Source organism: Streptopelia decaocto (genome assembly GCF_964273445.1).
Source record: "Streptopelia decaocto genome assembly, chromosome: Z".
In the NCBI taxonomy this organism is placed as follows: Eukaryota; Metazoa; Chordata; class Aves; order Columbiformes; family Columbidae; genus Streptopelia; species Streptopelia decaocto.
Window position 1 is genome coordinate 66,544,896 of NC_138657.1, and position 15,449 is coordinate 66,560,344.

Sequence of the window (15,449 nt, forward strand, 5' to 3'; positions counted from 1 at the left end):
ATGACCACATGTACAAACACTATTAAAAAAATATATTGATCAAGTGCCACAATGGTTTCTGTGTAAAATTTGATGAAACATTGCATGGTAGCATGTCTAAGATGGCAGAGAAACATGTGAATGGCACCAATTATATAGAACATGTTTGTTTTCCTCCACTACATGACAAATTTTAAGGGAATTTGCTTCCTACCGAGATTTTATATGGAAAAGAAAGGAGACCAGGTAGTGTTCTGGGAGATAGTAATAAGAAGGTTGTTTTAAATGGTGCAGGGTTTGTTTTTTACTGGATCTGATTTATTGTTTTCTACTGTGTATGTTCTATTTAGAGCTATGATTCAGAGAACTGAAGAACATGGATAGAATTGGATCACATTTATGCTAGATAAGTGGGAAGTTTTCAATGCTTATTTGTCAAACTATTCTTACTCTACTGATGACTGGATTACCCCTCTGAGAAACAGCTGAGTGAGGTGCTGGTGAATACTGTGGTATCAATTACAAGATATGACAAATGCATATTCAGTATTATAAATTAGTTTCAGAAGTACATTTTCTGCCACAAAAAGTTATTTCCAAAGACCACTTATTAATCTGTGGATTATGTAGGTGTTTTCAAAACATTTTTGTAGGAATCAGAAAAACTTAAAAGTGATGAATGAAATATTTCCTTCTTGCCATGCAGTCTTAATTTCACTGGAAAAGAAAAAGATTCCTCTTGCAGCCAACTCAGTAAGTGATTCACAGTGAAACTGGTAGATCAAGAGGTCTGTTTTTCTTGCCTTAGTGTCAGTAGTTGTTTTCTGATGGGAGCCTGACACTCTTGCACTTTAACTCATCCAGTGTTTTCCAGTATTTGTAGTTATTAGCCAAGTGTTGCATCAAAACAGGCAGATGTGCAAATGCTGAAACAAACAGGAGAAACAGTTGTACACTGTACACAGGCTGAACAGCCCACCCTCATGTGAAACTGGTGTTTTCCTACTCTCTTTTATTCCTTCAGCCGTAAGCTAATGCCAAAAGGGGAATTTTTTCAGTCTGTTTCTCTTTCAAGCAAGTCCCTTTCTTAACGTACGATGACTTCATTAAAAGTTATGCTAACCACTGTGGTCTCAGTTTCTGCTGCTCAGAAGAAATACATTGCAAAAGGAAAAAATGACGTAGGTGAAAAATAAGGTTAGTTTTAAGCCATTACTCCTTCCTTCTTTACAGATACTGTCTGGTAGCTGCTCAGCTTTCATAAAGCTGGTGTTGTGGTGTGCAGTTTAACGGGCTTCGGCAGCATTGTTGCTTAGATCCTGTGCTGTATTGCTCATATATGGGTACTACTCAAGTCCAGCTTTATTTTAATCTGTAGAAATCTCTGCCTCAAAGCAAGGAAGAAAAAAGCAGAAGTACTTACCATCCCATGCATCAAACATATCTGTTATAAAATAGTCAATGAAGGAAATTTGAGACTTGGGGATGCTGCAGGTGTTCCTATCAAATACTGGCATTACAACAGGCAGACCCTTTCTCTTTTCTTCTTCAGTCTAAGAAAACAAAACTCCAGTTAGCCCCTGTAGTTTTTTTCTGGCTTTCATGCTGGAGTAACAAAGGCCAGGGGATTAGATGAACTGCAGTAGGAGATTTGAGACAAACTTTGGAACCCCTGAGGTGAACAGCCTTCTTTTCATGTGCTTTATTTCATCTGGAACAGGCACTGAAATTAACATCTCTTCCCTTTCACAAGTACTCTATTACTGTAGTGCTGTGATTGCTCTTAGCTCCAGCTAAAAGTGGAAAATGGGTTTGCAGAGTCCTTTGGCAGATGACAGGTTTGATCTTTCCATTTTTCCCCACATCTCTAATGGATGTTTCAAACCATTTGTCTATTAAGTAAGAGGGATGTTGCTCTTGCTACTTTCTCTGCTTGTATTGGGTTATAAGATGAATAGAAGTAGGGTATGCCTTTTTACTCTTTGTCCACAACTGGAAGAGCACTGGTTTTGTTGTGTTCAGTGTGATGGAGACAATCACCCCATAGTCTTACAATTTAATTACAAAAAACCATTTAAAGTAGTAAAGGCAGGGCCTAATGCTGGAATTGGCCGCAGAACAGTCCCCAGAATTACAAGATGAGGCCAATGAAGAGCAGAAATGTTCTCAACACCTCACATTGCTTCAGGTAGGCCAACGCCTAAGACTGGCAATTTAAATCTAGCTCATGGTACCTTGGCTGCTAGGGAGATACAACGTAAGTGATCCTTGATCTTACCTAGGAAACGATCAAATTTATTCACTGTGGTTAAACTGAAATTCAGACATGTCCCAGGTACTAACTACTATTTTATTTCAGTAATAACTAACCATGACGTGTGATCTGGATTTAGATGCCAGGCACACCTGCCTGCTTTTCTGTCTCTTCAGTTGTAGCTGCTGATTTCTACACCATTAGTGGCAAATAAAAGCTAAGAATCTATCAGTTGCTCAAATAAAGAACTAGAAAAACGCTTCACTTTCAGGAAGCTGCTCTATTTGTGTTAGAAAAACTGAATATTAAGAAAGGAAGTTGAGCTTCCTGTTTTGTCTGGAGAGATTGCATGTGATACTGATGTGGTACTGCCCATGTGCCTTCATTCCTGGTCAGCCACATCATCTGCGTACCATGAAAATAGTTCAAGTGCCATCGTAGAAGTGAAGGAGCCAGCCTGATGATTCATCTGAGGGTTTCATCAGGCATGGAGCTTCATGCTCTCTGCAGGGAGGATATTGGGACTAGAAGCTAGAATGGTGACAGTCTTGAATTTCAGCCAATTAAATTGGCTAAGGTTAATCAAATAGTTTTGTTTTGGCCAGATGGAGAAAGTTGAAAGTGTAAAACCTCCTTTCCACCATTCTGTACCTCAGGCTTCATGGTAAGCACACTAGCTAAGTTTAGGGTAAATTCTTCTGCATGTGAGGGGCTAGTTCTCACTGGGGCTGAAAAACATACGTCTGGACTCCATGATGATGCCAGGCAGACCTAATCTGGAACAGCAAACCAGTAGACATACACTTTCTTATAGAACACAACCGTCAAATTATAAAAATATACATACCTGTGCAAAATACTCCTCTGAAATCCTTCCTGCCCATTCGATACATAACTCTAGAGGGCGGCATGGATTTGCTACATCCGCACATTTAATCATCATGCGCTTGATCAGCGTCTGGATATCTGGAAAATTCTTTATATTGGCTATACGTTCACAGTCACTGCTGTCATTCTGTAAAAGAGAGCTGGTTACAGGGGCTGGTGGCCACTATCCCTGGTAGCAGAAGTGATGGCATTGTTATCAGTTCTATTGTACTTAGGCAGTAAGCAGGCACCCAGCCTCACACCTTCTAATTTCACAGAGAGCAACCAGGAATTTTGAGGAGAAAGTGATATCTGAGAACTGCAGCCTTGCTAAGTAACTAATGATAGCCCCATGATGTGTGGCAGTTGTGGAGATTCTCAGAATTAGTAGCAAAGTTTGTGAAATAAAGGAGTCACAAGCTCTTTATCAGCTAGGATGAGTTACCCTTCTATGCATCTCAGCCTTGCCCTCATGGAACAGGATCAGGATAGAGGACACATCCATCAACTGCAAGCTGATAAACCACCCTCACTATCGAGTGTTTGAATTTGGGGGTGCTGATGGTACAGGGCTGCTTCATTTAGGGGAGTTTCTACAGTCTGGTTTTCATTCCCAGATGAGAAAACTGAGGCAGGCACAGGGGGCTGAAACAGCTTGCACAACCAATTGTTTCTTTCACAGGCAGAAAAGCAGGTCTGTGCCGTTCAGTTCCAGTATGTTTGCAAATAGCACTGCTTTCTTTGTGCTGGAGTTTGAATCCTTGGTCTGAAATACTTTTTGGTCTTAGTTACCAACTAGGATGAAGTCTCAAATAATCTATGAGTTTAATACTAGGAAAATGCAGGAGTGGCAGGCTGACTGCAGAAAGTCTCTGCTTGCTAGGCAGTGAAATACCAAACTGCTTATTGACTGCTCTGGAGAGTGGGTGCATGGCACAGAGTAGTTTTTACAAGTCTGCTGTGGCATTATCTTCTGGGTCTTGACCAGTTTAGAAGCGCACAGGTATATTAATCTCCTTATTGAGTAATAAAAAGCCTCCACCTCAGCTCACCATGGCATTAACATTATTCTCAAAATAATATATTTGTGTAATTATGGCCTCCCTTCACTGCTAAATTCAACTCTTGATTCAAAAATTGAACATAAATATTTTTTACCACCATGGCTAAATTAATGTCTTTGTGGTTTATGGGGAGATACTTTGCAGTGACTTTTGCCAATTCAGGCATTAATCTTCTAACTTTATGTTTAGCAGTTAATTTTTTTTCAGCATGGGTAGGCCAGCAAAGAGCTGCAAATTAACCCTGCTCCTCAAGTGCTGTTCAAGATCAAAAAATATGAAGAGCCACCATTAACAATAAGGAACAGGACAACCTAATACTGAGGAAAAAAACAATTCTGTAACACAAGTGGTTACAGTGGTTGCTCTCCAAATCGTGTAGATTTTAAAATAACCTCTACTATAAACCAGGAAGATAAAGGAGAGTCAAAGAAAATGTTTTTCTATAGGTTAGAAAAGCTCACTGCAGTAGAATGTATGGAGAGCATTCAAAAGCTCTTTAGGAAGTGCTGGAACAAACGGATGCATGGGATGAAAGGGAGATTCCCATAAATGTCTTTAGAGCTTGGAAACACCATAATTTTGGTGAAGCTTGTGCATCTAAATCCTACTGGCCAATCTGCGAATGCCAGAAAATTTAAGAGATTGTGGAGATGGAGGAAACACTTCAGAAAAACACTTAAGCTGTCAGAGGGAAAAACGAAGCACTGTGAGAAGTCCGATTTCCCAGCGACACCTCTGAGGGCTTTTTTAGAAACTGGTGAAGCAAGCAGCTATCTGGTTGACATGCAGGTACAGAGAAAACCGAGAGTGGGTAAATTCCACACCACTAACCGATGCGGACCTTTCTTTCCTCTCGCTTTGATCTGAAGTGGGATCCGCAGCTTAGCCTGTGCCATGAGGGCAGATCCGTGAAGCACAGCACCAGGAGATGTGCTGGGAGGGCAGAAACAGTGACAGGGGCCCCCAGTGATACCCAAACCTTGTCCCTCTGTGCCTTGGGATGTCTGACACTGGAGATGATCAGGGTAATTCAGACCCAGGGCCATGTCCAGTGAGCCTTCCAGAGCTTCAAAGTGATAGGGAGTACAGTGCAAAGAGTCCACAGAGCCAGTGAAGTTCAGCAGCATTTATGATTTCTAGCTTAAACTGGAGCTCAGCAGTCCCTAGAACCAGGCCAGTGCAACTGAAGCAATGCTGTCCCTAAAGTTGTAAACCCCACAGTCCTGACTGGTTTCTGTACCCATGACACTTGACACTGCAAAAAATTCAGGTATGGGGAACTGACAGAAGCTACTTTTATTTATTTTTAATATCACTGACCTTCAATTTGGTCTGATATTTTTTCAGTGTTTCTATCAATGTACTCTCTTCACTAAGCTGTGATACGTTGGTCTTTGCTTAAGTGGGTAACACTACTTTGGAGAACCCTGGCAGGTACCAAGTGCTCAACCTTAAGAGGCAACAAGAGAAGGTAAAGAGGGACCTGGGCTGGGAAACTTGGAGGTGTCTTATGAAATATACCAGCGATGGAGCAATAGGGTGCATAACTGACAGGAGTAAAGGCCTGGACATCGCTTAATACAGTCAGGAATGGAGTGGAGAGGTCTCAGGAAACAATGGAGCTATTCCTTGTGGCTTGAAGGCTCCAGATTACATAGACACAAAACCATCAGGGCAGGTTCCTCAGTTACAACCCCAGGCTTAGGCAAATCCCAGTGTTTGGACGCAGGGCCATAGGCACAAGTGCCAACCTGGCTCTGTGCACAGAATTTTGCATGTACAAAAGCACTCGCCCACATGTTTTTTGAACACCAGATGGCTTTGAAACGAAGGCTTATAAAATGAAGTGTTTAAGTGACCTAAGGGCAGAGCCAGACATAGAAAACAAGAAATTAGAAACATTAGAAACATTTTTTCACACTTTCAAGTATGAGGTCACAGATCCAATTGTGTCCTTTGGGCATTATCACAGCGCAAATTAATACAACCTGAATGAAAACAATCGCAGAATCACAGAATGGTTGGGCTTGGAAGGGACCTCTGGAGATCATCTAGTCCAACCCAGCTGCTAAAGCAGGTTCACCTAGAGTAGATTGCACAGGAATGCATCCAGTTGGGTTTTGAACATCTCCAGAGAAGGAGAATCCACAACCTCTCAGGGCAGCCTGTTCCAGTGCTCTGTCACCCTCATAGTAAAGAACTTTCTCCTCATGTTTAGATGGAACCTCCTATGCTTTAATCTGGGCCTGCTGCCCCTCATCCTGTCCTTAGGCACCACTGAAAACAGTCTGAACACTTCAGGTTGTCTTGGAAGAACGTCATTGAAATGCCTGACGGCATAAAGTCCTGCAAGCACTTACATGTGAGCTGGTCTCCTCAGATGCCATTGGCTTGTTGATGCTGTTCACAAATCTGTTCACATGCTCAAAGTGCTTTGTCATCTCTGTTGCCAAAACCATATCAATAATGGCCTGGCGCAACGTCCGGTAGTGATTTCTAGGAAAGAAAAATAGTTTCTGCTGACAAGTCTGCCAGACAGAGCTCCGTCCTTTCCTTGTCCCTGCCCAGACAGTGCTGCTAAACACTGCTTGGGACCTCATCCACATAACCTGGCACCTTCAGGGTTATGAACAGTCTAGGGTTGGAGGGATGGACTAGATCATGCCTCTGCGGGTTCCTCTAGCTATGAATTCCTGTATTACCCTTTTTCCCATTATTTTTACCTAATTAAAACCAATCCTTTGAAGTCAATGAAAATTTCCAATTCAGTTTCATAATGCTGTAACACTAAGACAACTTTTCCAGAAATGGCACCAACACATTTCCATCTAGCTGTATGTTAACTTGGAACTCAAATCTCGTGTTATACAAAAAACAGCAGCATTATGGGGGATAGATAAGTTCATTACCTGTTTGGAGCCAGATCCCTTTCTCTCCCACTCTGCCCCTGCAAAAGGTAGGCTGATGCAATGGGAACTGCCAGGCTATGTGCACACCCAGCATCAGGGTGCCCCCAACTCTCTGAGGGTTTCTGCCCAGAGAGCTGGTAGATGCCCCATCCCTGGAGACATTCAAGGCCAGGCTGGATGGGGCTCTGAGCAACCTGATCTAGTTGAAGATGTCCCTGCTCATTACAGGGAGGTTGGACTAGGTGACCTTTGAAGGTCCCTTCCAACCCAAACTATTCTATGATTCTTATGAATCAGCTCACTCTGTTACCACCCCTTTCTGTCCCATGTGAATGCAGCAGTGCCAGCAAACATGAAGCCATAGTATACAGCGTCCGGCTGTATAGGGGGAAATTAATGGCCCAAAAAAGTAATTTTCAGGCCCCTGCAATGAAAAGGCAGTGGGTCAAGATGCAGCCTTGAGGCTGTCAACTAGACCATGCCAATGTAATCCATAAAAAATTACTGAACATCTCTCATCTCTATATGCTTCCAAAAAATACAAATTGGAGGATGGGGGGGAAATTAAAGCCTTTTAAAAAATGATGTCTACATAGGACTCTGGAAGAGGTTCGCCCCAAACTGAAAATCCCTAAACAAGAAATCCACACATGCACATTCCCCTTCTCCAGCAGACCCACCTATCAATATTCTTGAAAATGTTGCATTTGCTGTCTGTAGTTGTAAGCTGAAATGCCAGTGCTGTGTGATGACTCTCTAATACAGCCGTATCATTGTAAAGGACAGCTAATTCACTGCCTGCATTGCACAGGAAAGAGTTGGTCCGTCCAGGGTGGTCTACGTCATGAATGGTGGCAGCTATTAGTGCAGCCACCTCATCTAAATGGTCAAGGCTTCCCTACAGGAAGAGAGAAAAGTTACAGTAAATAATTTCTGATAATTTCCAGGTACCCACAAATATGCAAGTGTAAGCTTGAGTGCAGGGATTCTACCTCCTTGCAATTGTTTTTCACTAACTGCACCCGCCGATTACCTATTCCAAAACTTCCCCTCCCACTCTTACCCAAATCCTCTTTTCTTAATGAAGCTTTTAGCTGTGCCGTCACCTAAGCAATAGCTTCTTATCAAATCCTCTAATGTTGGATGGATCCTCTGATCCTGTCATTCCACTTTCTGTGCTTGCCTGAATGACTCTGTACCGACTCTGCTCCTACACAGCTTGTGTGTTTTAGAAGAGGATAGGCTAGGCTAGGCTAGGGTATTTCGGTTGGAAAGGAACTACAGCAACCATCTAGTCCAACTGCCTGACCACCTCAGGGCTGACCAGAAGATAAAGAGTGTTATTAAGGGCACTGTCCAAATGCCTCTTAAACACTGACAGTCCAGGGGCATCGACCACCTCTCTAGGAAGCCTGTTCCAATGCTTGGTGAAGGAATTGCTTCCTAATGTCCAGTCTAAAACTCCCTTGGTGCAGCTTTGACCCATTCCCATGTGGTCTAACACTGGTTACCTGGGAGAAGAGACAGCACCTCTCTCTCCAAAGATTTTGCAAAGCTTTATTAAAAGCTGTTACTAATAGTGAGTTACCAAGAGATAGAAAAGAGCCAGGTTTACCCCCCCACACCCACCCAGCCCCCATTGTTGCCACTTTAAAATGTAGATTCCTAACTTGTGTAAACAGACTTCAGAGAAACTCTGTGAAAAAGACTTTAAGGACAGAGTGACTTTATGAATCCAGGACCATTAAGTAAACATCTGACTTTCAAGTGACACACATATAATGACAAACACACCAAAGTCCTAGCCCAAAGGACTCCTGGGTGGTGGTTATACCTTAACTCTCTCCTTCCTGAGAAAGAAGGCGGTAGCATGCAGGACATCTGCTGCGTGTGTGGAGTTGTGGTATGAGTTGGAGGAGTGGTAGTTGGCTTCAATCACCTGCAGCCATGCTCGCAGTGTTGCTTCTGCACAGTTTAAAAACTCACAGACCCCAAACCGGGCAAAGACTTTTAAGCCCAAATACACTAATGGCCTGAAAAACAGTAGAAGAAAAAAGCACCACGGTAAAGCAGGAACTTCTGATGTTCTGAGGAGCGACAGTTTTGACAAAGAAACCAGTAAGACCTTAAAAATAAAAGTTGAGGGAAAATGTTACACATTTTAAAATTGCACATCTATAACCTCTCAAAAGCTTGGCCAAGGTTACAAATTATTACATCTTCCATCCTTTCAGACATTATTTTAATATGTTTGTAAAAATGGTGCAGTTCCACTAGAGTTTCACTAATTCTGTGGCTTCAGAAAAAATTCTTAGAAGCTTAGGTCTTTTGTGGTTTTGCTATCTGTCAGTCAATCAAAAATACATTTTTTTTCTGATGAGAAAAAGCAGACTTTGAACATGACATGGGCATTTCCCAAAGGCTTAAGACAAAACCTGACATATGTTTGTTGTTTCAAATAATCCTGTCACTTCAGGGGGTCCAGATTTCTACTTCTGACTCTTTGAAGCTGGCGATATGTAAAGAATATTGATGCTCCTCAGAGCAGCTCTTAGCACCAGGTTACTATTTCCTGTGAATTTTTCTAGCTTTGAGGGGACTGGATCACCTTCTAGAGCCGAGTCAGGAGTCTGCCACTGGTAAACCACCTCCCTTGAATTTCAAAGGCTAACAGGCAGCAGATAACTGTATATGTGTGGAGGGGTTTTAGTGTCTAAAATTGAATTTTGAACTCTCAAGCAGAAGCCTGCTACTTTCTTGCTTCAAGTTTAATGGGATGGACTAAATAGAAGTGGCATGTCCTGCATCCTCCCTGCAGTGATCTCCTGGCTGGAAAGGGAACTTGAGTTCTGGTGAACGTAATGCTGGGGAGGACAGTGATGAGCCTGTGTGTGAAACAGTAAGTAGGATAAAATCTCTAATTGTATTGGTTCTTAAACCCAAATCCACTCTGGGTTGTCATTTACTCTGCATTGCCTGTGACAGAGTCCTATCTGTCAGTCACATTTTTCACTCCTGCAAGATGATCTACAGGGCTCTTGAGCTGAGAAAGGCAGAACCAAAAGCCAGTATCTGCAAATTAAAGCCAGGCAAATGCAAATTCAAAAAATGGCCGTTTTCTTCAAACAGAGTACAAGAGACCTGGTAGTCTCTCCAATTCTTTGCATCTTGGAATGCAAATCAGATTTCCCTGTGGATGGTCTTTATTTTTGTGGTCTGTATGACCTCAAAACTACTGGCATCTTCTTTCATTGTAAGCTTTGAAATCTTAGACTCTTGATCCTACGACTGGTTTATTCTCCATCCTAGATTTTTTATCCCTCTAACGAAAAGCCACAATTGCCCCAGAGCCACCTAAATCATAAGGAGATTTAGGTGAGGAAGGGGAGAGACTTGCTTTTTCCAGCATGGCCATTTGCACATCAGCAGGAAAACGGGACATCTGTGGGATGTCCAGCACATAACCACACCAGTGTCACCTAGACAGAGTGCATGGGAGCTGAGCAAAGAAAACATTGAACAAGAGACAACACTGGAGGGTTGCAGATGTTGTCAAGGAAGATAATAGTTTGCACAGGGCTCTCCATGGCCTGTACATGCATCTTGATTGACCATGATGTGTGCCTGGCTTGTTAGTTGGACAAGTGCTATCAACACACACACAAGTGCTATCAACACACACACACACACACACACACACACACACACACACACACACACACACACACACAATGACAGCTCTTTCAGATTTGCTGTGTCTTGCTTTGTTTTTTTCAGAGTGCTTTCTGATACAGCTCCTCAAATTTCTTTTTTGCAGGCACCCAGGGAAAGGAGTGCAGTACCTTTTATTTGTAACAGCCTCCAACTCAAAAATATTGAAGTCCCAGCTTTCCTCATTATCCAGGAGCTGTACAATACAGGGTGGAACATCATTGATGGTGTTTGGCACTGAAAGGAGACTATGGCTCAGGTTCACATCTGTTAAAATGGAATTCGGGAATTACAACATTTCTGGATTATTTACCCCCCCATGCAGAATTCAGTTTAGAAAAACACTGTTTTTCAAGAAATACAACTCTTTTCCTTACATGAAAAAGTGTGTAAAAGCCTATAATATATGTCATTTATATTATCACAGATGACTTGTATATAAACCAAAAAGATTGGTGAACATTCTTCGACTGACAATTTTGTTTATTCCTTGTCTGGTTTTCTGTATTTTGAAACACATTATTTTAATTATTTGAACCTGCTTTGACTCAAAAAGGAGGGAGTCTAGCACTTGTTCTGTACTCAGACAACCATTTCCAAAGACATACATCCCACTGCAAATTAGCTTGGAGCTCTGTGTCACTAGCATGTACAAAAGAAGTCACACATGGCAAAATGAAGTTTAAACTGGTGGCTTACTCTTAGAAAACACATACTCGTTTCCTGACAGCCTTCTCAAGCCATCCTGAAAAAGCAAGTTTATTGTAAGTTTTAGGCAGAATAACTATGCATCATTAATTGCAAAACCACTTTATGCACTTTCCTGCGTACTAAAAGCACTGGTCCTATTGTAGCCCTTTAAGCACAATCCTTGTTTTAAGGTCTTTCGAAACAGATATTAAAGGATCCAAAGAATGCTAATATGAGATCTCCAGAAAGCATATTATCAACTGTACAGTGTATTGCCCTCCTTGACCCTTTCATTGACACCTACAGGATTTCATCATTCAAATGAACCACCATAATTTATTTTTTGTCTTCTTTATATTATTTTGACAAGGATTAGCTCAGTGTACATTAAAAATGGGGTAATCCATGATAAAATCTAAGTGGTCTGTCTCTGGCAGGCAGTATTGCTGCTGTTCTTACAGGAGCAAAGTCAGAACCTGATTAAAATAACCTTATTCTTACACTGGACCAGCTGTAGAGCAATCCCTTTAATCCCGTTGAAGCTTTTAGGGTTTCTAAAAAGCATCTGTCCTTGAGATAAATCAGGTTGGATGATACAGTTTCTAGTTTCGACCATGTTCACTTGTTTATGAGGATGAATCACCCAATGGATTGAGATGTGCCCATCTCTCACTACGTCTTGGTGCCTACTGTTGCTGGAAATGCCAAAACACTTAAGTGAAATGGTGCTGAACTGCAAGTCGCCTTCCCATTCCTTGTGAAATTTTAGCAAAACAGAGCACTGAACTGCGATGTAGGACACTGGTAGCAGTAATTTAATTTTTAATCATTTTACTCACAGTCATCAGACCTCCAACAAGATCACTTGTGTGAGGATCTTCGTCTTTGGTACCTAGCTGAGGGGAGTAAAGTTCTGTTGTCCGCAGAATTTCCAGAACTCTGTCCAAGGCCTCTGCTACTGTGACGGGGCTGTTTTCCTGGGCAGCATTAATTATGTTAATAACCTGAAAGCAGATTAAGGAGGCAGGTGAGGAAGAGTGAATGGCACTTTTGTCTTTTCTTATTACAAAAATCTTTATTCTTTGCTTGATTATGCTACTTCCCATTTAGCAAATGCTATGTAATTCCCCAAAACCTTTAAAGTACAGCTCTGAAAATGTAGATTTGTGCTCAGATTGCCTGGTATCCATCTGCTGTTTTAAACTGGCAAATTCCTGGGAAGCAAAAGCAGAAATGCATGAAATATCTGAAATAATTGTGGGTGGGTAGACAAAAAACTAGTTATGTCCCTGTCCTTCAGCCACTCAGAAGCAATCATTCAGTCCCTAGAGGAAAAAAACAACAAACTCCTGAATGTGGCACAGATATCCTGATACTGGATGAAAAGCCTTAGTTTTCTTAATGTGAAGATGAAGGGCAGAGAGCAGGAACAGCTGGGACGTGGTTAAGGGAGAAGAAGATGGCTCTTCTTTGCCTCCCACCTTGTGTCTCAGCCGCATCTGGGAATGCAGCAATGACACAGCAGCACTGAGGACTGCTCCTGGCATTGCCAGGACTGAGAGGGAGAAAGCCCAAGTGATGTCCTCTGCAGTAACCAGAAGCTGCTGTGGGACACGACAGGCCTCCCTACAGGGGCATTTGGGGAGAAGAAATAGAAAAGAAATCATCTGCTCTAACAGACATGGTCGTGCTGGGAAGTAAAGAGCTTGATGATAGAAAGAGAAGATGGGGAGAGAGGAAAAAAAAGGTTTGAGGGTGGGAGATGGCAGGCACCCTAATTTGCAGGACAAGTGATTGTGCAGCTGGCTTACGACCACAGACTTTGTATAACACGTATAGTGAAGAAAAGACTGCAGGAAAGTGTGGGGACAGAATATGCTGCAGGGGTTATCTCCACTGCATGCTATTTTATAAATATCAACAGTAAAAACAAAGGTGAGACTGGATGCACATATCCTCCTACGCATGCACAGCCCAACAGAGCAGGGTCCCCTTCCTGCCACAAACAGTGGATCTAGCAATGATACCCTTTTCCTCTTTTTAATATTCTTCCTTATGGCTAGGATTTGGAATGAGATTATGAGAGGCAGAAAGTGGTATGAAAAAAAATTGATTTATATTATTCTGTTAAACACAAGGTGCAGGGATACCCCTGTCTGTCCTGCCGTGAGCTACTTACTTCCCAATGAGAGTGACTCCAAACTCTGTGGAAAAGGCAGTGCTCAGGACTCACCTTTGTGATAGGAGCTTCTATTGTCATTGAGTGGATTCTTGCCATGGATGAGTACCGTCGGGTCTGTAAAGTTGCAGCTGCCATTAAAGAGAGTACTGTTTACATTTCTCAGAGTGTGAATGGGATGACAGCATTTAAAGAGTGCAGAAGGCTGTCTTTGGGGAAGAGCATGGTGGAATCCACTCTCATCTCTCGTTTCTCCCATGTCTCCCCTCTGCGATTTCTTGCTTTACTGTTTCATCACTTGCACTGTTGCTTACCTCCTTTGCAGCCACCCCTCCCTTCTCCTGTCTGTTTTCCCATCTGTCCTTCACTTCAGCTATACTAAAATTAAGCTATATTATACTTCATGCACAGTACGTGCTACTCTCCCTTTGTTTGCAATGGGTCTCTGTCAGACATGGCTCCTCCTGTGAGAGTGTGTATATGTCCTTCATCTCAGTGATACAGCTGCTCCAATGAAACTTGTTCTCACTCCCTATAAGTTGTGCTTTTCTCACTACATACGGGGGCAGAAAGAAATCTCTGCCACCACTGTCCCAGCCCTAGCAAGCACTCACAAATGGGATAAGGAAGGGAAGTACTGTTGTCAAGTAACCAGCAGCAATAGATACCTTCATGTCCCACACTCATGAAAACAAAATACTGTCTGAGCAGCTCAAGCTGCATCTTTCTAAGAGGAGTGGAATTAACGCTTCACCATGCACCTTTTTAGCAGGCTGCGCCCATCCCATGGCACAGCACTTGTCCTCTGTGAGGGAACTCTGTGCTGCTGTGCACTGTATAGAGGTGCTGGTATTCATGCAGGGGCACTGTTTTGCAAATCAGAATACAGAAATTTTACAGCAGTTAAAAAAAAAGGGATAATAGCTACAAATCTGTCCAGTTCCTCTTTCATTCTGCATTATTATTGGCTAGGGCAACTCTGTTGACAGTTAACTTTCTTACCATCACTACTTTGAGATGTTATTAACTTAACATCAATTGAGTCTTTTCTTCTGTTCTTGCATCTGCAGGAATGGGATTCTGTAAATACAAACCAAAAGCTTTAAAAATCTATCAAATAAGACCTCTACAGAGTCTCCTCTATCTAAATTATGAACATTGAATTAAATGACCTTAATGACACCACATAAATGGGGGAAATATTGTAATCTCTGCACATTAAAACAAGGGACTCAGTGGCTATTAAATTACAGCAACTTGCCTAAAGTCCCCTGAACAGCTGTTTCACAAGGAAGTCAAGATACCTTATGGAACAGGAGACTCACTTCAACTAATTTTAGCTGCCTAAAAGCAGTAGTCTTTCAGGCTCTGTCTAAGGTAGTTGTCAAAGATCCTGCTTTAGGAGAGAAGTCTCAAGCAGGTGGGTTGAACCCCTCCTGCAAGTCCCTTTTGCTCTCCACCAACCACTGAATAAGCCTGAGTTTAACTGCCTAGAAATTTATCTAAGTGAGAAAAATCCCGTCTCAGTTTACACCCTTCCAGCGCAAGTACAATTCAGACTCTCACAGCTTTTGCTTTTACTTGCAATATTTTTTATGTATCCTGTGTTTAAGAAAAATCCAACATACTGAGAATGATTATAAACAACCAATTCAGCTGCTGTGAAAATTAACCATGCACCAAGCTGTCATTCTCAAAACTGCTGTTTGGTAAGGTAAGAGAAATTATCACATCCAGACAAATGCAAAAGCTGGATGAAGTGCCTGGAAAGAGCCTAAAAAGAGGAGAGGAGAGGA

The 15,449-nt window shown here is 42.1% G+C and overlaps 1 protein-coding gene across 1 annotated transcript in view; it reads right to left on the reverse strand.

The window, feature by feature from the left end:
* Positions 1–443: 443 nt before the first annotated feature.
* Positions 444–15,449, reverse strand: part of PDE8B (phosphodiesterase 8B) — a gene marked incomplete at its 5' end in the record, with an annotated part of 75,520 nt that continues 60,514 nt past the window's right edge. The window contains 11 exons of the mRNA XM_082074205.1: positions 444–905; positions 1,403–1,532; positions 3,081–3,248; positions 6,540–6,660; positions 7,754–7,971; positions 8,908–9,106; positions 10,916–11,051; positions 11,484–11,529; positions 12,314–12,478; positions 13,708–13,784; positions 14,656–14,733. Of these exons, the coding sequence (XP_081930331.1) occupies positions 790–905; positions 1,403–1,532; positions 3,081–3,248; positions 6,540–6,660; positions 7,754–7,971; positions 8,908–9,106; positions 10,916–11,051; positions 11,484–11,529; positions 12,314–12,478; positions 13,708–13,784; positions 14,656–14,733 (1,454 nt within the window). The 3' untranslated portion in view covers positions 444–789. The remainder of the gene's footprint in view (positions 906–1,402; positions 1,533–3,080; positions 3,249–6,539; positions 6,661–7,753; positions 7,972–8,907; positions 9,107–10,915; positions 11,052–11,483; positions 11,530–12,313; positions 12,479–13,707; positions 13,785–14,655; positions 14,734–15,449) is intronic.